The sequence below is a fragment of the Taeniopygia guttata genome, chromosome 4, assembly GCF_048771995.1.
Source record: "Taeniopygia guttata chromosome 4, bTaeGut7.mat, whole genome shotgun sequence".
NCBI lineage: Eukaryota > Metazoa > Chordata > Aves > Passeriformes > Estrildidae > Taeniopygia > Taeniopygia guttata.
The window spans coordinates 67,066,837-67,090,966 of NC_133028.1; the positions used below are offsets into that span (position 1 = coordinate 67,066,837).

General features: G+C 38.9%; 1 protein-coding gene across 3 annotated transcripts in view; it reads right to left on the reverse strand.

Annotated features, from left to right (window-relative positions):
- LOC100229648 (N-deacetylase and N-sulfotransferase 3) overlaps positions 1-24,130 on the reverse strand; it is a 51,254-nt gene that overhangs the window by 4,978 nt on the left and 22,146 nt on the right. For all 3 annotated transcript variants that reach the window (XM_072928810.1, XM_072928812.1, XM_072928811.1), the window contains 10 exons: positions 22,792-22,879; positions 22,062-22,216; positions 19,092-19,277; positions 16,527-16,655; positions 7,424-7,606; positions 5,847-5,943; positions 4,863-4,986; positions 1,952-2,126; positions 1,407-1,577; positions 305-414 (listed from right to left, as the gene is read on the reverse strand). In XM_072928810.1, the coding sequence (XP_072784911.1) occupies positions 305-414; positions 1,407-1,577; positions 1,952-2,126; positions 4,863-4,986; positions 5,847-5,943; positions 7,424-7,606; positions 16,527-16,655; positions 19,092-19,277; positions 22,062-22,216; positions 22,792-22,879 (1,418 nt within the window). The remainder of the gene's footprint in view (positions 1-304; positions 415-1,406; positions 1,578-1,951; positions 2,127-4,862; positions 4,987-5,846; positions 5,944-7,423; positions 7,607-16,526; positions 16,656-19,091; positions 19,278-22,061; positions 22,217-22,791; positions 22,880-24,130) is intronic.

A 24,130-nucleotide genomic window follows, 5' to 3' on the forward strand; every position in this document is an offset into this window, starting at 1 on the left:
TTGCTTTATGTTTCTGCATATCAGCATTCCATATTCCACTTATGGAAGTAAAATTAATTTTGATCCATTCAAAATTCATATGAAATTCTCACAAAGCAGCACTTTGTCTGTCAGAGCTCTACTTCTGTAACAGCCAAGTGGCTCAGTGAATGATTCACAGAAAATTTAACCCCAAATTGTGCTCTGAACAATTCACCCTACCAACAGCTCAGAGAACTATGAAGGGCTTTATTCTGCAGTGAGCTGACTTACAGACTAGCTGGTTTTTTAGGAATGTGTGAAAATGATGAACTGATTAACTCACGTTAGGGCTTCAGAGTAATTATAATGAGGAGAGACTCCCAGAAACTTCTGTACTTCATCCATTACTGTAGATGGGTCAGTTCTCAGCTGCTGTCCATCAATAATTAGCAACTACAACAGAGAAAATAAATGGCGGTTTAACTTGAAATTCATTACTTCAGGCTTGCAACTAAAACTTTCATCTCTGTAAAATTCCATCATATGGAGAGTAATGCCCCAGGAAACAATGATAGGCCCAGTCTCGATTGTGATCATCATTAATGGCCTGGGAGCAGGGTAAATAGCATCTTAATTAAATCTGAAATTTTATTGCATTGGAAGCTGTTGTGACAACAGAGAAATAGCAGTGAAGGATCTAGAAAGATAAGAAATACTGTCAGGATATTGAGACAGACTGGCCCAGCCAAGAAAAAATTATATTAATGGCTACTACTTTTCCAGATAAAACATAAGGCCATCAGGGCTGATTCGTCACTATCACTGTGGGACATAAAATCTGGCAAAAATCTGCATGACAATGATGCATATTATTCATTATTCACGGGTTACTTGTGGAGAAAAGCTAATGAAAACATAATGAGGAAAATTTCATTCAAGAGTCAGGATATATTACAGCACTGTGCATCTCATGAAGGTTGGCTGAAAAGAGAGTATGTGGAGAATAACAGCAGCTAGATGCATTGGAGCTTCCTTGGCACACTCTAGGGAAACAGAAGGTGCAGACTCCAGCCAACTTGCCTCAGCTACAAGACTCCTGGATAAACAGAAGGTTGGGATTGCAGCCAATCTCCCTCTAACTGTTGGGTGGGGAGCAGTGCCAGACACGCTGCCAATGTCACAAAATTCCATTCCAGAAATAAATCCCCAAGGAGATAGTGATCATGTGATAGTGTCTGTCTGGTCTGCTGTTATCACATGATATTCAGGGCTTAGGATGTGCATCTTTTGAGGCTTGACCTTGCATGGGGCCAAAGGAGGGTAATGATTTGTAGGATATCCCCGAGATCAGCAGTCAGTAGGCAAGACTTTAACAAAGGTAAACTTTTAGGACAGTATATATACATATATATTTGTAGGATGATGATGTCAAGAGTTTTGTTCACCTGGTAAGGTGGGAAGTAAGTGAGCCATCTTTCAATGTGGGTAGCATACCATCCAGGTGCCAGGCATCTCTTCTGGAGAGCTCTGAGCTCAGAGGGGGCTCGAGGGCCAGCTGTAATCACCTGATAGAAGCTGAATTTCAGCGCTGCGGGGTCTTCGTGGGATCGCTGATGCTGTAAAAGGAGTGACATTGATGGAATTTTACAGACCACAAAAGCTGGGGAAACAAGGCAAAACTGCTGCTCTTACTGACAAAAGTTTCTTAGCCTATCCTGTATTTTGAGCATGAACTAGGTAACTCTGTCTATATACTAATTTCTGTATGTGCTGATTACATTAATTAATTAAGTAATCATTTTTATATGCTTGCATAATACATAACTTGAAAAAATGGTTACTGGTATTTTAACCCTTAAAATATGAGAGACAGCCCATGGGTGATCACAGATGGTCACTGAGTATATGGATATATCCTGAGAGGATATACAGAGAGGATTCAGGGTGGAAACCTGGCCTGGTGCCTGCCCATGTTCTCCCAAATGCGTACCTGGTACCAGGAGTACGCGCGGTCGGACGGGTCAATGAGGATGGTGATGATCTTGGCCTTGGGGATGAGGGAAGCCACTCTCTTGGGAGCTTCCTCAGAATGGAAATAGTTGGCACTTTTCTCAAAGAGGAAGTCAGTGGTGACATTAGAAGGAGTTGGAAAGAAATCCATGTACCTGGGAAAGCAACATCATTCTCAGAACTACTTAAAAATCACACAAAGGCTGATAAATCTGTTAAGCATACTTTATTCTAGAGTACTCAATTAAAATAAAAGCCTAAATGCAAAAAAAAAAAGAAAGCAAACCAAAGCTTACATTGTATCTTTGATCATATTTTACTTGGTACTAGCTTGCTTCTCACTACATGTAACTAGACATTGCAGCTTTTTTTTTTTACAGTATTTATGTATTTTAAAATCCACACGTTCTCACTTTTCAGTCAGAACAAACTGCTGAAGTCCAAAGTAGAAACTGAATTCTCCAAATTTAGCCTTTTGCTGACACCAATTGAAGTGCAATACTTAGTATCAACCAGAATTGCTTTCACTGAGAAGAGGCTGTTTATATGGGGAAGATGCACTGAAGCAATGTCCCACAGATTCATCAGGTTTCTGAGCAGTGACAGAATTAGCTTATTTTTCTGTGAGTCACATTTTTGGGAAAATTGGTTTGTAGTTGTTTCAGGGGTTTTTGCGAGCTTTCCACATCCGTTATGAAGTTGTAGTTAAATTCCTGCAATTGCTGTCATATAAGAACTTCTCTATCCCTGGCCCTCAGACCACTTTTTGTTATTGCTGGGGAAAACAATAAATAGGAAATTTTGGCCCTCTTGACTTTTCAGTTAACCTGTATTGAGAAAATAAATGTTATTTAAACAGCCTCTTCTGAAGACCATGCTTAAGGACCAAGATTTCTTCCAGTGTTTAGACTTTCTTCTATTCATACAAATGAACTACTTCCAATACAAATGATGTGCTCTTGTTTGCTTTGAAATTGTAACCACTGAAGTCAATGGGCTTTTATTTCCCAGAAGTGTTTGGGCTGATTCGATGAGAATGATGAAGCTGAGAAGGCATCAGAGGAACTTGTCCATGAAATCTGTAACAAAACTTACATAAAGAAATGCAGGACTGGTCTGTTTAGACTTCTGCATTTCGACAACAGCAAGATCAGTTCTCATCTTACTATTCTGCCATGTCTGCTGGAAGCCTACAATTTACATCTACGCTGCTTTCAAAAGGGCAATACTGAGGTTCTGAGAGCTAAAATAACCCTCTTCTGCTTCTGTATTTGGCCCTGCTCTAAATCCAACCTTGGACAAAGACTACGAGTCAGCTCAGGGATAAAGCCCCATCTCCATAAATGTAAACAGAATTGAACTGATTGCTATTTGTGATTCTTGCAGGAATCCCAGCCAATTATTGGACTAATGAGGAGAGCCCTTGTATCTGATTACAAAGTGGCAAGCTCATTACAAGCCAGCATTAAAACACACTATCAGACTAGCTAGTCTGAGAGATCTGCCTGGCAGACAGAGTACAAATCAAAGAATTAGGCAACTACACCAACAGAGAGTTCTGAGGATCTGAGACTGAAGTGTGGGAACCTGGCAGGGGTGGTGGGGCACAGAGTGGGTGCTGTGGTGAGAACCTGTCAAGGAGATGTGCCTGGTTTATCCAGGCTGACCGCTGTGAGCTTTATGCACCAGCGCCACTTTAAGATGAAGGTAACCCGACACCTGTGTGGCAGCCACATTGTACCTGCACCCTAGGGAAGCAGATAAGGCAGGAGGAAAGAGAGAAGAAGCACAGTAGTTTTCCAGCAACATGAAAACATGGATTTTGTGGAAGAAGGAGCTCGCTGTATTTCAGCTGCTCCATCAGCATGGAGCTGCTCTGCTTCGCCTGCATGTCCTCCTCACTGACTGCAAACGCCTCAGCAGCAATTTCCCACTGCCAGTCATTCATCCAGCACCTCTCCACTGGCACAAGGGCTGACTCACCGCCCTTCCCAGCGAGGATGTGCCGCAGCAATTACGACTCTGGGAAAACGAGTGGCATGCAAACAGATTGGATCTGATGGGGCTGCAGTGAGACCACAGAACAGCATTCACCCCGTTCATTTTATGGATGAATACAAAGTCAAAGGCAATAAAAGTATTCTCCCTTAAACTGGGGGCAAAATGAAGAAACAAGACAAGAAATCAATAATCCTTCACTGGTGCTCCCCAGCCACTACAGCATGTCACCAGCTTTCATGCTGCAGTGCTTTACAGCACAGCACTTTGGGAGAACAGAGGAATCAGGAGTGACCTTCAGGTGCAGCTGTGCCTGGTGACTCCCAGGGAGACACAGTGAAGGTGGCAGCAGGGACACAGGCTCTGTCTCAGCACCACTTGCTGACCCGCACAGACACATTCTCCTAATTACCTGATCTTTAAAGAACATTTAGAGAGGCTTTCCCTGCCGCCATTTTTTATTATTTATATTATTGCTACCACTATATCCTATTTAAAGGAAGAAGTTACTCTTACTGATACTATCTTTCTTTTTCTCTTAAGAAATAAGATTTCCAACAAGAACATAACTTTTGTGTCCATATATCCAACCTACCAACCATTACTGTCCCACTTTCAAAGATATGTGTAACGAGAAATACATCATTTTGTTACTGCTCTGCGCATATCCTTATCTGGATATTTACAAGAAAGTCTCACAAAAGTTAGTGCATTTAAGATATTCTGTAGTAAGATCATTATTCATTTGCATTTAGTTCTCATTTCAGAAAGACAGTGAAGGTTATTTCGTATCTCACTTAACATATGTACAGCTCCCATTACCAACAGTAATGTAATTTTTCTATTGTTCACAATATATAAACTTTTATATTTATACTAATAACCCATCTTACCAATCAATCCCCCTGTGGTAGTTATTTCTATTAAAGAACTGTACCTCCTCAAAGGTTTTTGGGCTGGGGGAGTTACTAATGATGGAAGGATGCATGATCAGGAACAAATACAAGGCTGTAGTACCTGCAAATAGGATAAAAGTCCAAGATTTAAAAAAAAAATACACACACACACACACATTTTTGGAGGGATCATAGCTGCAGATGGGATTAAATCTGCATTGTTCCATTTCAATTCACTGAGGGGATGTTGATTTATGTCACCTAAGATCCTGCACTTCCCGAGCTTGTAGAATTAGGACATTAAAAGCACTGCAACCAGTTAATACAGAAAACTGAAGTACCAGTATTGAAATCTGTTTTTCCAACTTAAAATAGTCACATTTTAAAAAATAATGATTTATGTATATGAGACTGTCACAAAAAATAATTTTAAAATGTTGCGTTCAGTAGCTTTTGGGGATTGGTGAAGATGAAAGGAAATTCACAACTCTCTGATTACAGAGAAGAAAAATAACCATTGCGTAAATTTATAAACTAGAGCAATCTTGTAATGAAACTGTCCATTAGGAACTTCTTGACTTGAAAAAAATGCCAAGAAACAACAAGATTCTATAAACAAGACACATGCAAAAATTTGCAATTCAGAATGCAACCCATTTGAAAGATGTCTCTGTCCTGTCCTTTTCCTTCTTCCACTTTGACAAGAGCTTGTCTGTCTTGTTCACCTCTTTATCAAAGTTTACTCATTTTGATATAAAGCCCAAAAAAACCTGACACACACCAGAACCCTGCATTTTCAATGTGTACTGACTGCTGTTGTAACTCACATGATTAAGCTGTATTTGCATGGTATGCAAAAATAAAAAAATGCTGTTGGATGATCAAGATCTCTACACAGCAACCGGAGTCAGCACTGGTTAATTATTTTACTTATTTGAAATTACACACAGCCTATCTTGGTGGAATAAAAGAAAATCTCACCAGTTTTCTGGGGTCCTACAACCAAGAATTTTGGTAACCGATCACAGGTTTTTTCCTTAGACCAGATATCTTTGTGCCGTTTGTCATCACAGGGGTTCTAAAACAGAGAAAATGACATTTGAAAAGGTTGTTAAATTACCCTTATATATAAATTACCTAGTTTTTGCCCATGTATAAATATTCTTACCAGAAATTATTTTTACTTATGACTGAAAACCAATGCATTCCAGAACTATTCCAGCAATTCAGAATGGTATTTCCAATATGACCAGGTCAGAACCTGATTTGCTGAAGTGTCTGGAATTTTTTTTAAGGAAGCACGTTGAAGAAATATATCCTACACATATATAGTTGCCCCATTCCTGTAACAGCTACAACACTACATATGCTGCATTTTAAAACTAAAAGAGTAAGTTGATTATGGTTTAAGGCTTTCTATTCACAAATACATATTCTGATCTTCCAATACAAATCAGTACCTAATATTAATCTTTAATCTTCACTGCTTCACAATTGAATTGGTTTAAATTTGTTCTGGAAACGCTACTCACAAAGAATTTTTGACATTGTTGTTTGGCAATACTGCACTGAGATGAAGAGAATTATCTTCATGTACCCCTCTGAGGCTTAAGAATATATACCTGTATTCAAAATCACATCAATTATGGACAAAACACACCACATACAGTATGTCTTAGTCACTGTAACTGAAAAATGTGTTTTCAAAGTAATCATAATTTTTCAAGTAACTCGGTTACAGGCTAATTTTCATTTTTAAAATTATTGTCTCTTAGTGTTATGCAAAATCCTTGACATTCTCCCCTCTAGTTCAATGTTTTATTCAAAACCACCATGAATTTCAAGACGCACATTTAAGTACAAATTTGCAATCTCAGACCCTAAATTGGCAATTCCATATTCAATGCTGGAAAACATTTTAGTAAGCAAGCTTAAATACATTTTTATGTTTGATTTAGTAAAGTTTTCTCCTTAGAGTATTTCCACCAAGCCACCTTAGTACGATTTTATTTGGGTTAATATTATCACTGTCAGGACTCAAGTATCTACAGCTTCTTGGCAAACTTCCTCCTTAGGCAGCTCCCAGCCTACTGTGAATAACTTCTGATGTATCTCATCTACTTCCACTTGGCTAATTAGGGTATCCATGGTCTTAATGCTCTTTTCTCTTTTTGGATGCCCTCTTCTCCTTACATGCTTGAAGAAAAACTCATTTCTTTAACTGCTAGAAGATGCACATAAATCTGCCTGTCAAATGCTTTGTTCCTGTTAGCTCCAAAAGGAGAAAAGAAATAACATGCACTTGCCTGCCTTTCCCCACATTTTTAAAGGCAAGTAGTGTCACAATAAAGATAATTTTAATTACACATCCTAATCTATACAAATTTCACAGCCTTTTACAAGTGACGGGAACCAAAATCACATCCTGAAGCTTCAGTTGCCTGTTCTATGGAACTAATTTAAAAATAAACTGCTTTTCTCTACAAGAAACTGAAACAAAGAATTAAAAAAAGAAACCACCAAGACAATTTTTCTCTGATCTCTTGCTCAGCCTTCACCTGCCAGAGAGGGTCCTTCTGCTCAGGGAATAGCTCAAAATACTTGTGAGCCAGCTGGACTGGGGGAAGGGTTTGCAGTTTCAGGTTTGTCCAGGTACGAACGAAGTTGGCCAGATTCACAAAGGTGTACAAGCCCAGGCGGTCGTTCCCGTAATTAGACAAGTGTGTCATGAAGATGCTGATCTGTGGGAGACAAAAAGAAGAGCACACCTCGAGTCCTTGCATCACTAGATGGCAGTGCAGCCCCAGGTAATGTAAATCTCATTTGCATTTTGCTCTTAGAGCAGCAAGACTCGGATCACATTCACACAGCCCTTACTACCCTGGCCCCTCACTGAATTACATCCTTCTGCTCAAGTCGACTCAATGCAAACAATGAGGAAAACCCTGGAACGGGTCCCATGAGCAACACTGACAGAACCTTCATGTTCACTTACTTCATGGGATACAGCAAAAACAATGCTCACTGCTTTACTTTAAGAGGAATACAAATGCAGTGTTAAAAACATAATTTCTGTTTTCCTGGAAAACAGAAAGTAAAGAAGAGTAAAGAAGCAACAGATTAGGGAAGCAGCTGAGCTCTATTGCTGTGACTTTAATCTTATGGCTGCAGGTCTAAGTTTTCTACAGTGCTCATCTCTTCTACAAAGGTATTCAGCAAGCACTGGCCTGACACACAAAACAGTCAAAAATCTGAAACCTGAGTACCTTGAAGTAACTGTGCATGGAATATTCCCAAACAAAAAACACCAGAAGTTGTAAGGCCGCTGGTATTTTACTCTCCCAGTATCTGACTATGAAGGTGATAGCAGATACACCCCTCCCGCTCCAGCCCTTGCTCCAACTGCACTCCCAGTGGAAGCAATGCTTCCGTGAAGGTATCTCACAGGAAGGGTATTTTTGGATACACCTAAACCGAGCTGGTGAACAGAGCAGGAATGCACAGACTGCAAGGATGGGCTCTCAGGGACTGAGGAAGGGCTGCAGACAGAACCCCGTTTTCTATAGTGATTCCTTTCCAAGGTAATTTTTTACTAATGCAACAGTTCACTCTTACACTGAAATCTGCAAACCCTCGCCTCTCCACCAGTGATTTCTTTCTTGAAGTTCTTTTTATAGTAGAACTCTCCCAAGATAAACTCTCCAGACTAATTTCCAATAAAAAATTAGAAACATGACTCTTCATAAATAAATCTGCTAATGCTATGAATAAGAAATTTTTATTTAAAGTAAAGTAAAACCTGATGTAAGCCACTTCAAAAAGAGAAAAGATTATCATGGTCATAGTGCTGAAATTAGTTCAGGAACTGAAGTTAATCTTTTGTAAAGGAAATCCAGTCCTTAGGTTAAAGAAAGAAAAGAAAATAATGAAAAGCTGGTATTTACCGTAATATCAGAAGATACACACTCCTAAATCACTAGGAGATGATCTTTCTTTGTGAGTAGGAGTGAGAGTGAAAATCCCTTCCCTTTAGGCACCTTTTCAAATTTCCTTTTTCATTTCAGTTCTCAAAGCAGGAACAGAGGAGCCACAGGACTAAGTTGTTCTCACTAAAGTCACAACCAGCAGGTTTCCATAAAAAAAGGTTAACCTGCTTTCCTGAGAGCCCCTTTATTTCCTACACATGGGCTGACCTCTGACATTTTTAATGTCAATTCACCTCCTGGCAACTCCTTACCTGCCAACAGCTACTGCACTGCTATGAAAGAAAAAGCAAGAGAAGTTGAAAAGATTGCTAGTACACGGAAAATAGAATTATTCTTTCCCTGAAGAGAATATCGCTGTAATCACGAAATGTCAGTACAGGCTGAGAAATTGACTGGACATATCATTATAAATAATTGCCAGCATACAAAACTGTGCCAGTGAAGGGGAAAAATTACCAGAGACCTAAGCTCCCATTTTAGTTATATTTTTTAAAGTCAAATACTTAATGGCTAATTATTTACAGCACAAAGATGATCAAATACTGGTTTGAAAACTTAAATGGCTGAATCTTGTAAAGAAATCCGTAGTTAGCAAGCAGATACATGACCTAATACATGACTTTACATTGTAGAAAAAGACTCTCCTAGATGGCATCATAAATATCACAGATCAGCTGAGAGGGATGGTGGACCACTCCCCACTTCCCTGTGCAGAAGGATGGGAACACAAATTAATCCCCTTCCATCTGCAGGTGGTGCCATACTGGGTTTATGATGCTTTAATTTCCTCTATCATACCACATCCTGAGTCATTCAAACAAGTTCTAATTAACAAGAATCATTATTCTTTCTCTGCAGCTAATAGCATGCTATGCTTCTAAAGATTTACTCTCTTGGAACCACTAATCAAGGAGCTCTAAAAGGAATCCTTTGTGGCCATGTCCCAAGGCTAGACCTAGTAAATAACACTATTTGTTCAAAAATCTTCCACCTCTGGGAAATGCTGTAAAATACAAACAGAACTTAATATATTTCTTTATTCCTTCTTCAACAGGGAAGCAGCTGTGAACAGATTTATATTTACTCTAACAAGCATTTTAGCCTCCTTTTCAGATAAAAAGAGCTTATTTGATTTTATTATTTCCAGCACTCTTCTCAAATAATTTCTTTCAGGCACCTCAGCATTTTCTTTATTTCAGTGCAGAAGGATCACTCTTTTTTAGCTGTTCCTCATAAACAAACCATCATCCTGGTTGCACTTCAATGCACAGTCTCCATGGGATTTAATATCCTTCACGAGGGAACTGAAATAGAATGTAGACAGTTTTAAAATGATGGCTTGGGACTAAATCTGGCCTCTGGGCAGCAGCTCCTTTCCTGCTCTCACACATTTTCAGATCAGAGCTGCAGAGGTACTCTCCTGTGCCCTGCCTTCTCCTTCCCGCTTCTCTTCAGGATTTTCTTGTTCCCCAGAGTGAAAGGTTAAGTTACATTTGAGATCTAAGTTACATTTGCTCTCTTTCCCCAGTCCTGATTTTATGTGGGATCCTGACTGGTACTGCAGAAATACAGGGAAATGAGAACAAGCACTCAGGAGAAAGAGCCTTTATCTTTTTGACAGCTCATTCTATACTGTGTATTTCCATACTACAACATATCCCAGTTAGAAGCAACAGCTTTTACGTCAATAAACTGGTGTTGAGACGAAGAATGAGCTTGCTATTAAATCATGTCTCAGGAAAAGATGAACCAGCATGATCTAATTTATGTATCAAGAACTGAGAGATGCTTGACAAACAACTTGCACAGAATGAAATAATGCAACAAGTTACTCAACTTCTAGTGATGGGTGTTAATTGGCTGGGTATTTTAAAAATACTGATCACTAAAAAATCAAGATTATTAGGATGCTGCACCTATTGAAATTACACAACAAGGACACTGCTCAAACTAAGCTTCTGGAATCTTGGTAAGAGCTGACAAAACAGAGGTGCCCGACTCCCAAAGGAATGATATTACCACTCCCAAGAGTGACTAGCCTTTCCTAGGGCTCCTGGGTTCTTCCCCTGGAGTCAAGGGGTCTCTCTTAAGCTGCCAAGATGAGACCCCAGAGCAGAGAGAAGATGTTTTTCAAACATCAACTGCAGCAGCACGGGAAGTGGAGGGAAGTCTGAGAGTTGCAGGACACTGATAATCTTGAAGAGTTTATTTATTTTGGCATTTCAAATCTAGAACTAGAAAAGTTGGTATAGGAAAAAACAGCTAGTGAACACATTACATACTAGGCACTTATTTTTTTACCATATATAAATATATTACAGGCAATTCCAACTTGAATAAATTCCTACTAATAAACCAGTCATCAAAGTACTTTAGTCACAGACACTATGTCACCCTCCCATCTGTGCAACAACATTACAAGATAGCATTGAGGCCTCCCAACCCAATGAAGTTATGCACAACCCTTCAAAATGAAGTTAAATTATGATTGACAATTAATTCTGTGGTCTCGGCCAGGCATTCACAGCAGATGCATTACCAGTTTGGAATATTGCTGGTTTTTTAGCTACTGAGCACATGCTTACAGGCCATGAGAGTACATCCAACTCTCAGAACACCTATATTCCAATTAATTTGGCATTGTGCACACTCTGTTTGCAGTCCTGCTATTGTTTCCAAGTTATTCTGAACCATTTTGTTTCAGCTATTCAGAGACTCAGTAACTGCAGGTTTTGGCCCATTAGACTGCTGAAGTGATGGAATAACAAATCAGAGCAGAGCCTATATGGAATAAGTATTTTTAATAGCTGAAAGAGTCCTTTCAGACCTGGATGCTTGCAGAAAAGCTGTATTCAATTCCATCACAGAGATTCCAGCTCGCAACTCCCTTTTTAGCCCTGAGCTTGTCCTGCTGCTTTCACAGCTGCCACAGACCTGTCCTCTGCATTTACATAGTAGTGTCTCCACCATAAATACAATGAGCCAGGGAAGACTTACGAGCTCAAACAAAATCATGTATTTGATGTAGTTCTGAATTGTTGATCACACAGTCAGGAACCTCAAGTTTATTTTCTGCTGCTGCTCATTCCCCTTCTCCCTCAGTAGTGGTAGTACTGTTCAAAAGACTTGCTTCACTCTAAACCACTGGCACAAAGCTTTCCATTCAGAATTTTAAGAATCACAGAAGAGTAAAGATTTCTGATTGCTACAGTTTCAATGCATTTCCTGCCCACTCTTACAAGGAATCAACTCGAAAGAGCGAGCTATTCCTGTCAGTTCCACAGCCTCTCCACACTGCCTGTTCACATAGGAATTTCTTTTGGCTTTTTTTTTTTTTCTATTCCACCCACAAAATACCAGACTATGTCTGGCTTTTATGGGTGGGTTTTGAAGAACAGATAGGAAGGCAAAGAATACTTGTGCTCTGCAGTCAGTCAAAATGCTTGGCCAAACTGATTTCTCCTCCTCCCCCAACTCATGGCAACTATTGCTGGAGTTACAGGCATGACGAGGACAGGGAAAAAATGCCTTTCTCACCCATGAAATGGGGCAAGCCTTTAAAACTGAACCATCTTTCCTGCTTCTCACACTCAGTGTTGAGTGTGAGAAATACTCAACAACTCAGAGGTTGTGCCAAGCAAGATGTACAGAAAGGGAATATCTGAGTCTGAATGTCTTTGATTTTGATTTTCTTCTGTAATGCCAGTTCAGGGTCACATTAAGACACAGCAAGTTCTGCTGATGCTCATACAAATCCTCTCATTTTCAGTGCTGAAGGAGATAATTTCTCCCTTGATGCAAGTCAATTAGCTTAATAACAGCTCTACTCACTACAACTGGGGAGAGGTAAAAATTAGAAGAAAATAATACTTAGAAATGAATGCACACAAAGACTACAATTATTCTGAGATCAGTCAATGTGCCTAAAGCATTAACAGCCTTTCCTCTTCATCAGCACTGCTGTAACCATGTCAAGAGCACACAGCTGGCTACACATTAGTTTCATTGTTGGGCTGTCAACCATTTGAAGGCTTTCACCAAATTCCTCTCCACAGGGCATTTTCCCTTTACTTTCAATCTGCAGGCACACAGTACTTTGCAAGGAAGTGCATGTGAGCGCATGTAATGCAATTGTTGCATTCTGTTTGTTAGGGGCAGAAAAGGTATAGAAAAATTTCATGAACTGTTGGTTACCCTTCAACATTCATCTCACAGGACAGAAAAGCTCCAGATCTTTATCTTCTGCAGTTCAAAGGATCTGAGAAGCAGTGGTAGAGTTGATGGCAGTGCCTATACTGACCTCTTCATTATACATAGCTCAAAACCTAATGGCTGACTTCCTACAAAGGACAGATTTAGGAAACTGCTAAAATTTCGTTCTTAGAAACACTGAGCAGAGATTGGTTTTACTAATACAAGAAATTAACTGCTTATTGCAGATATATGTGAATCTGAAACCACTGAACAGTCTAACTAGTTTATCAGGAAAAATACTTGCTAAAATGTTTTAAAGACAGTACACTGTTATGAAAACCAGTAACAATGTGAGACAATAAACCAGAGATGTGTCTGACTGGATAAGATACTCATCACTAGACACTTCTACAGTACACTTTTTCCTTTTGGCTTTGCCCCAGAATTCCCTGGCTCAGTCAGTGCAAGTCCCTCAACCTCCCTGTAAGTCAATTATTCAGCTGATAATGTGGGAGAAATAATGCCAGTATATCAATAATACAGGCTGCTGAAGTTTGCTTTTTTGTTTCCTGTGAAACACTTTGTGCAAGATCCTGATAGAGCGTGATCTTGCCCGAGGGCTGCTGCAGCCAGCAAGATCTTTAACAAGGGACAGACTTAAAAAATATTACTTCACGAGTGGGTAATAGTGTTCTCTTAGTGCTTTTTTAGGAACAGCCTTAAGAGTGTTCTCTTAGGGCTCTTTTTCTGCTTGGTGGCACTTTGGAATTTGGGATAGCTTACAGGAATAGCGGTCAGGATCAGGTCCCAGCCACCAGTACAGGGGTACCAATGCAAACCACAGGAACACAAGCTGCCAGCTGTGAGATCTGCTAATCCACCAGGCCAGCTGCTGGTTCCCAGTTCCACATATGCAGAGCAGCATTTCCTGAGGCCTTCCATACCTGCAGAACGCCTGCCCATAGAGTGCTCTGGGAACAGGGCCATCACACTGGTTCTCATGACAAAAACCCACAGCTGCACACAGGGTCCGGTCCTGTGGTTTTCTTGTGGTTTATCCTGCACATGGTACTTGATCAAGCACACTGTAAGGAGGCAGAGACTCTCTTACACCACTGCACAGCCAAAGCACTGAGAAATTTTGGGCTTCATTCTTAGGGGTACTTATTTCAGAGTAGGGTACTCAGTTCCTGAAGTCTCAGCCTGGTAACTTACACTTCAAAAATAATATTCACTTCCAAATTAAATATAATGAAGAAATTTGTTAAGATTAACATTTAATCCACACTCACATTTTTCAGCTTTGGAAACGAACTATTTATGTATGTACTCACTATTGAGAACGTTGTTTTGCTGACATTGTAATGATTCATGGGTGGTGTTTTCCCTTCTAAGTTTTGTATCAGTGAAAAATAACATTTTGAATATGCCTCATAATGGAATTTTTACATCCTCTCAACAGCTGTGTGTTTCTCATAAAGAAATCCCAGCAATTTTAATGAAAACACAAGGAAGCTTATGAAATCCAAAATGCTACTCCATAATTAGACAGACTCCTAAAGGTATTTATCTTCATTTTAATGACTAAATTTTTGCCCAACTCTGACTTGCAAACGATGACATAAATACATGCAAGACCTAAACCCCACAAATATACAAAGCTCAGTCTTTAAACTGACTGGATGCCAGGCTAATGCTTAGAACCTCAGGAAATGCTTACAGGCAGGTATTTAGAAAATAGATGCATTGTCTTTTCAAAGGCATTCCTTAGAAGGAGTCTTGGGCAGATTTTAGCCTAATATTCATTTACAGTTATATTTAGAAAACACTGAATTTAGCTTCTGTTCTTTTAGCCTGTATTGCATTTGGGATATCGTAATTTTCAGAAGTAGGTGATCACACAGTCTACATAGCAATGCATGAATCAAAGATCTTATTGTAATGTATTAAAACACATTATTGTGCTCTCATTCCAGGATGTCAGGCAGACATGATCAAACCTCCACGATGAATATCAAAAATCAGGGGTGTTTCACTGCTTGTCTTCCATTTTCTTTATTCTTTTTATTTAAAGGGCTTATGAGTCAAGCACTCATATTAAATGTTGTTTCCTTACATTGTAAAATAGTTTTTGGCTGATGTGGCTGTATTTCAAGGCGGAATATATTTTGTCCTGACTCAAAATATTGTTCTGTGCCTTACTCAAATTTGGTCACCTAGTAACTTCTAGTCAAAACCCACATAATGCCAAAGGATATGGTGCCAATACCCTCCCCACCCAATGAATTTTCCAGGTTTCAGCCCCATTAAGCTGGGGTGGGAAGCAGATGGTCTGGAAGGTCCCTTCCACCCTACACCATTCTATGACTGATTCTATGCTGTACCTGGAATGGTACACATCAAAGCCAGGACTGCAACCACTGCCACCCTCTAGAAGGGAAGCCCCACGTGTGCTAAAGAAGGTAGGTTTTTATTTCCCAGCTTTGCTATGTGAATGTGAAAAAGGGGAACAAAACACAGTAACTGCTCTCAAAGAGCCAACACTATAGCCTGAGAGAATCTAAGGCTTGAAAAAGGCACCTGCATATAAATTCCTGAAACAGCTTTCAGAAATGGTTTTCCTTTGGACTGCATTACATTGCAGAAGATTAAAAAAGGGCACAAAATATTTAGGCTGTTATCCCAAAAGATTGGAGTGGAAATACGTTTTGTTCCCTTTGGTGTTCCCAGTGACTACATTTCCATAAAACAGCAGAATTTTATTTATATGTTTGATTTGGATCCCAAATCCAAAAAAAAACCTCATCTAAAAGCTTGTCTGAAAGGTCAGTTTTGAGGCAGCTGACCTAATCTCATGCCATTTTGAAGTACTACACTCCTCTCTTTTGTCAATGTTCTGTAGCTTCAGCGCCTCACTAGCTGTTTATCTTCCATTAAAGAGAAATGAAAGGTTAAGCAGATATGGTTCATTTACTCAGATCTTTTCTTTCAACTGTGTGGCTCTTTTACTTGGATCTGTTCTTTGAAGCTGCTATGAGAGAGCAACTGAAATTTCTCAAAACTGATTGGAACCCAAGCATTCCTTTCTTGCAGCCTTCTCACCTCAGTAAGTGCTCCCAACACTTAGCATCACGACTTTGGCACAGCAGAGAAATGAACTTTACCTGAGATACTCACAACAGTTCTTCACACTCAAATTCTTTGAAATATTAGATCTCAGGGGTCTTATTTCATGCAAAAAGTGAAGAACAAGACAGGCTGGCACTGCTGCATTATAACAAAACAGATGTCAAAAAAACGTGGAGACTGCTTTGTACAACTAAGAGAACTCATATAATATTAGCTCTTAATTTAAATAATTGAAAAAGCAAAAGAACTCACTGTCAGTAACCATTACTATTTGGGAGACGCAGCAGATCAGCCCTGGAACATTTTTCCTTAATTAATGTTTTAAAAACATTTAAAATTCCACTGTACTTACTGGATTGAGAACCACTGTGAAGAACAACTCTCCTCCTTGAATACTTTTGTCTAATTCCTTTGGACCTCCAGGATATTCTTTATAGAAAATGGTGTGGGTGAATAAGCCACAAGTTTGCCTAGGAAGCACCTGAATTTATGAAAAATACATTAAAAAATCAAGAGCTTATACTTCTAATGAGATGATAAAAGTCAGAGAAGTCACATATAACAGATAATTGCTGGGTATATTTGGCCTTTCAATTTTGCAGGAAATCAACACTGATCTAGATGAATTATTATCACCAAAATCATAACATCTAAAAATACATCATATTTTGTTTGAAATTGGAGACTGATCTCTATCACCAAATTACAGTTCTGGAGTCTCCTCAAACTCATTCTGCCTATAACACCTCATCCTAAATCCAAAGTCTAAAGTTTTAAAATAATGTGAAAGATAATCTAAAATATTATCAGTCTGTATCATATCAATCTGTTCCACTTTCATCTGAATGATGGCTTTGTTGTAAATTTAAACTGTAATTGGAAAGGCAAATTGGGTCTTCTGTGCCTTAGGCATCACTACCAATAACTCTACTCTGACACATGGGGAAATTTGCCAATAATACTCACCTTATAAAAAAGATTTACTTCTCATTCAACTCTGCTATTTGTTAAGACCGGTTGAAATACGTAGTACAAGCAAAATTATTTTTTAAAACATTCCATGAACAAATCTTTCGTTCTTGAATATGAAGAACTACTAAATGCAGTTATGTTTTTCATCAGAAACTCAAAATATTTTCTCCTGAATTCAGAAAATAATTTACTGGAGAATATTTCAATTATGTCTATTCCTTATGGAAAATCAACAGCTGAGTATGGAAGTTCATGTATAATGCTTAACTGGGATTGTTATGATAGATTAACTTTTTAAGCATACAAATGCCTTATTTAACACAGGTTGTAGTTTTGTAGATACTCTTCTTGCAGTTTCATTTCTCAACATTTTTTTTCTTGTGATGTAGAGAATACTGTGATCAAGGATCGTAAATTTTGTTGTCAGAAAATGTATAAAATTTGTACATCTGCCATGAACGTGCCTAAGTTTTTAAGAAACCTTTGGATTTCACAGAGGAAATACAAGAACAGTTTTCAGAGGCAGGGAATTTAGTTCTACTGGATAGGAGGTGCTCTGACCAATCTTACACAACAATGTTCCCACAGAGTATGTTCATTACTATTAGCCTGTAGATGTAAAATACTGATGCATTTGCCCTGGAGAACTGAAAGCCTGCATTTCCCTGAACAGGTGGTTTTATAAGACTGGTTTTAGAAAGATTTTGGCTGCAGTGTCCTTGTGTTAAATCTCATTATGTGTCTTCAAATGACGTGTTTTTACAAATATTTATGGAAGGGATTTTTGGAGATTCTGAGTCAATCTGTCTTCCCCAAATGCTTCGTGCTCCCTAAGCACATCCACAAACCCCTTATTTCACATGCAGTGATTGCTTTGAGGAGAACAAACTGTAGCTCAGCACTATATTGGTGTCAGTTTTTTGCCTTGATTTCTGAAGATAATTTTCATTTGCTTCACCCAAAAATAGATCAAAACATTAAAATACTACTACTTAGCCTAGGAAAGTGGTATCCATGGCAACCCAAGAAGAATACCAGAATTCTGTTCTAAGTCTTGTGCCAAGGCTTTTGACCTCCCAAAAGTGCCTGTTGCAGCCAGAGGTACAACAGGGCCCCCACTAACTGCTCTCCCACACGCTCCAAAAGAAAGTTACTTGGGAACATGCCACCAAGTATTTTGGAAAGCTGTTTTGAAATGCTTCTGAGGTAATATTGATGAGATGTGAACCTTTAAAATAGCCTCCACCCCTGACAGCAACAGCACAACACCTTCCATGTCAGTTGTGCACAAGCTGTTCCTTTGGCAAACGCGGCTGTCAGTGACAGTGCTGGGAATTAGGTAATTGAGGAAAACAGTGGGATTTGAGAGCACTTCGGTAGCCTGGAGGTGGTGTGGAGCATGTCTTCCTTCCCCTCAGCTCCTGAGGCTCTGGGTTAAACCAGGCTGCAAAGCCCAGCCCACATTTGTGTATGGCAGGAAGCCAAACAAGAGCAGCCATGCACAGTTCATAGGGAAGACAAAAATACATACCCCACCCAGATCCAGATTCTGAGGTGGTATAACCAGGCAATACTCTTTTGCAGTTCATGTTACCATCTAAATTTAAAACCCAATAGAAATCTAACCCAGCATATTGTGTTAAATGATGCAAAATTGACTTTTTCCTTGAGCTCATCGAACCAGCATTAACCAGAGGACTAGAACAGTTAACAGCCTGTTAACTGCTGTCAGCAGGGTGCCTGGATGCCACCTTCATCAGCAGAAAAATCATCAGCAACAGACTGATTTTAATTAACAAGACACTGTGAAATATACCTTGCTACTTATGCATAGCAATATGTGCTTCTCACAGTGTGAACTCTCAGGATACCTTGCTTTTCCACTTAAAAGGAAATTGTTCATGAAATGGCAGAGTACAAAATGAACATCAGTAACACAACTCACCATGATGTTTTTGTGGATGAAGCCTCGTCTATACCTTGCAGGTTTCAGATGTGGGTATTCTTCTGTGCTAGTTACTCTGATGTTCCAGACCTTTTTCCAGGCATCATAAAGCTGAACATGCACTGGATAGACTCCTGAGTGGTGTGGAGCCACTGCATAGCCCAAGTCAGTTGGAATACCATGTTCCTAAAACACGACAGAACAATGGCTGCACTCAAAAATTTAAGAAACTTGATGCTTTGGCATTTCTCAAATGCTTTGTTTGTAAAAGACCAAGAACAGGTGTGAAATGCAAATAACAGTAATATCAAAACATGACGGTCTGGAAGGAGATGGAGGGCAGTGTGGTGAAAATGAAACACAGGATTTTAAGACAAAAGCCTTTTTAGAAAGTATTTTTGTGAGTAGGCAGGGAAGAAGGATATAAATGCATTTTACATTAGCTTCTTCAATCTACATGAAACAGAAAGCTGCACACTTTCAAGTTCTTGCAAGGAATTTGCTCACAAACTCCAATTTCAGAGAGATAATCACTGGTACATACTCAACACAACACGTAGCATTTGGCAGCTGCAACTACAAAACCACAGTTTCCACTACATTTCCCTTCACAATTACTTGGACGAGGAGCTGAGTTTCAGAGTCACTGCATTTCCCCTCTAGTCCATTCAAAACACAAATCCATTTTCAAAAACAGCTTAACTATTTTAGTGTCATGTTAAAAACAGAAGAAAGATAACCATTTGTAACAGTCTACAGGCAGATGTTGTACAGTAAACCCTTCTGTAGCAGAAGAACCCTTCCTATTTTTCATGACTGCTGGCATTTATTGTGTGTACATACCTTGGTGCCATTACATTCTCTTCACATCCAATGCATTTTCCTTCAGGTTACTTTTCAAAGGAACACTATATAGCAGATATTCCTTGACAGTGATCAGCAGAATGCACAGTCCATAAGATATCATTTTGCCATGATTTAGGAAGACTGTGCACTGCCTTTGAATTCTTGGAGTTTTTAATATGGCTTGAATTGATACAGTCATCTTCACCATATTTTCTAATCCTACTGTGTGTGCAAAGCATTGGCTGATTCCTGGACCTCTTCCTTTCAATAAACTAGGTACTAAGAAACATGAAAATATTTAGAAAAATGGGTGTGTGGTGTTAGTAAAACCATTTATTGTGTGTAACAGACACACCTGGTTCAATCACAGTGGAGAACCCTGAGTTCTCCATGTTTAAAGAATGGTGAAATTCTTGTTTCCCTTTAGGAATTTATGGCACACATAAAGGGCACCATGTGTAATCTGCCAAACAGGAATGAGTAACATCTGCCCTCCTGGCTGTACTGCACGAGAAGATAAAGAGTGGATACTCCATCAGTTACGCTGCTTTACTTAATTCCATCACAGATAATCCAATTCTTCTTCCTTTTATCTTTCCTACTGCCCTTAAGCATGCATGCACATCAGAAAGGAAAATATTAACAGATCATGTAAGAAATTGCATTCTCTAACATCTCACTGCATCGCCTTCATTTAGCTATAAGCAAAAGTCTGATTTTTAAGGCTTCTCCCCTCAAGTTTGACAATAGGCAGTAATAAGTATGTAATCTAAATCTTTCACTCTAACAAGAGGTCTATCATCTCCAATCAATTAGTGTCTCCATTATTCCTTACTGACTGTTATTCCCCAGTTGAGCATCTCCCACACAATACACACATTGAGTGGATAATGTGCGAGGCATCAGCAATTTCGGCCTCTTTCAAACAAGTGGCTACTTCTCTCTGTTATTAATTTAAATGCTCTGAGCAAATTAAATATAGAGTGTAGCTTCATGTCGGTATGTCTAAACATGAAAAAAACTTATAGAAAGTATCTGTAAGCATTAAGAGCATTGAAAGTGTGAAGAAAATGGCAATTGCTGAAGTTACATAAACCAGGGTTGAAAACGCATTATCCTTATAACACTGTTTAAGGATTACATCCTGCACACTAATCCCAGAGGATGCCTTATATCACACCAGAACTACAAGGACCATTTTATTTCCAGTGGACCTTGCACCACTACACAGAATCATATTAAAAGGGAAATTCTGGACACAAGATTTTTAAATTTTTCAGGAATCTAACACCTACTGCAATGCTTTCTCTAAAGGAAACATTAAAGTAGAGCTGTCCTGTACTCAGTACAACTACAATTTGCAGCAAACTTGGAGAAGTCTTTGTTTGAAAGAAAGCATGTGTTTCACTTAAAAGCCAAGTTTTCAAATACAAAATTTAATTGGCTGATAGGTCTAGCCTGTTCTCCTACACTCACTGACACATGACCATTAAGTGCACTCTTTCTTGTTCTGGTATTTCAAATCCCCCTCCTCCTTCCAGAAACAAAAACATCACCCGCCAGCTACAGAGCACCCAGTGGATTTTGAAAAGGAAGAAGTAAAATTAGGCTGTAGTAAGAGCAAAAGCAGTCCAGCAAACAAGTGGTGTCTGCTGATCTATTTTGATACAATTAGGTCTTAACACCAGACTATTTCTTCAGGCAAATAACACGTTTTACGTATGGCAATTTTGGTTTATGGTATGAATTTAACTGTGTTCTGTTTCTCCAATATCCTCAGACCTAAAATCTGCTTTGATTTTTTCTTATATTCTCACTGAAACATTCTGATTCAGAGCTTTACTGTGAATAAATAATTAATAAAGGCAATGCTTTTCAAAACAAGTTTACATGAAGTTGATGCAAAGGGAGTATATAAGGTGTTATTTGATATCACTGCAGAATTGCATCTTTGAAAAAGTGGCACACTTACCTAACCCTAACATCCAGTGGTTTCACAAAGTCATTTCATACCTTTCAATACACTATTTATTCTTTCAGAAACTTGGGTTTTTTTTCTAGTCTAAACAGAATAATGGTTTCTGAGTACCTAAATTAAATAAAAAATGCAAAAATGTAACTCACTAATGCAAATTTTTTGTTGAGGATCATCTGCTCCACCAGCGAGGACTCATTGTGGAAGAGGTGTGGCTGCATGTGACTCCACATGTGGGGAAACCACCAGAACTCATCCACAGATCTCAGCAGCAGGTCATCACCCTCATCCTCCTCCTCAGTCCCTGCAGAGGAAATTAAAAAATCCAAAAACTTCAAACATTTCTACTTCAGTAGAAATTAAGTTTCTATTTTTATTATATTTTTAAAAATGTTTGAAACTGTAAGAAGGATATTAACATAATAAACTGTGACCAGTTAAAATACTTCTGCTGAGGCACTGGCGATAAGATGGCACAGTCAGGACCACTTGGCTGGCCCACATCCTATTTACTACTCTTGCTTTTATCTCTCCTATTTCTATATGGTTTTAAAACAAAATTATTTTAAGACATAATATATCCTGATATATTTCTACAGTAGAGATGAAACAATCACAAGGATGAACTGTGGTAGCTCAACAGATCCTTCAGTGAAATCAATACAAACTTTTTTGTGATTGGTGGAATTTATCACTCAAAAGCAGACTGAAAGGAACTAAATTTTAATAAAAGGGGGGAGGCATCTAATCTGTTCCACACCAGCAACTAATGCAGGAACACAGCATACTAAAATCCTTAAGACTCTTATCATTCCTACTTGTCCTCACACTATATAGAACACCATCAAAATCAAAGTAATTTTAGTGCTTCACTCTTACCTGTGTGATAAAATTTTCCTGAAAATCCCAGGTTGAAAGTAAAATTTGTAATCTGGGCTCTCAAAAGATTCTGAGTATCAAGTAGGGCCTGAAAAAGACGTAAACCAGCATATAAACATACCTGTAGAATATAATAAAAACATATAAACAAAACCTGGCATACAAACTTAATATAACAATATAAATATTTTTATAGTTATGCGCCTTTTCAATTGGTTTTGCTATTTAAAAACAGCTCTTTATGTATGTCAGAGAAGTACAGATATTTTTATTAGCACATAAAGATTAAAGACCACATGACACTCCATCATTTTCCTCATAAAGATGACCAGCTAATAAATGCTGGGTTACTCCATGAATCATGAGACATGAAAACAAAGGCACACAGAGAAAAAGACCTTCCACCAGTCACTCAGTAAACCTGGGCCACAGCCAGGAATTGATTTCAGATCTCCTGTGCCCCCCAGCACTGCTCCATTCACAAGGGTGAAGAGCAACTGTCGGAGCTACATTTCTCTGCATCAGCTCAAGTACATCTACAGCATCTCAATCATGTTTCAAAATCATGGGCAAGGTGAAAAGAAAATCTAGAGAGACAGCAAGAAGCTAAATCAACCCTATTCCACATCAAAGAACTGGATCGCAGATTCCCCCAAATCCTGACTCATTTCTCTGACAGTGAACATACTGACTGTCAGCATCCGTGTACTTGCACTAAAGCAGCACAGACAAAAAACCAGCATGTAGGAAGAAGGGAGAAGCATTATTCATCAGGCAAAGCTTCACTCTTTGGTTTCAATATGCTCTTCTTGATTTGTTACTCGTAAAATTTACATACCACATTCAGGAGTTCTCTCCCAGACTCTTACACCCTGCTGTTCCCTCGCTCTGTCTTTCAGGTGGAACACAAATCCAGCTTTCCAAGTCAACATACAGTATAGCACAATGATTCTAATAAAGTGGTTGAAAACATCAGTATTGTCAGAGAAGCACAACTGTGTTATGAATGGGGAACGTATTTAACTGCAAAAAAATATTAAAATGACTGGAGATTTTCCAAGGTCTAGCAGGCACACTACTCTTGAAATGCAAAGACAACTTAGTGCCTTGAAAAATGAGCCAGTAATTTTAATTACTTTCTCTGAACATTTTCATTACATAAATGATTCGCCTACAATTATAAGCCAATGACAACAGTCATTGAGTTCAGTCCAGTTGAGGTATTAAGCACAGTACACTCAACTTAAAATTCTTTAAAATATGACCCATTTTGCAGATTCAGGCACCATCCACCTTATTAAAGCACAAAAACTCTTCTTCAGGTCCTTCCCAGGGTTCA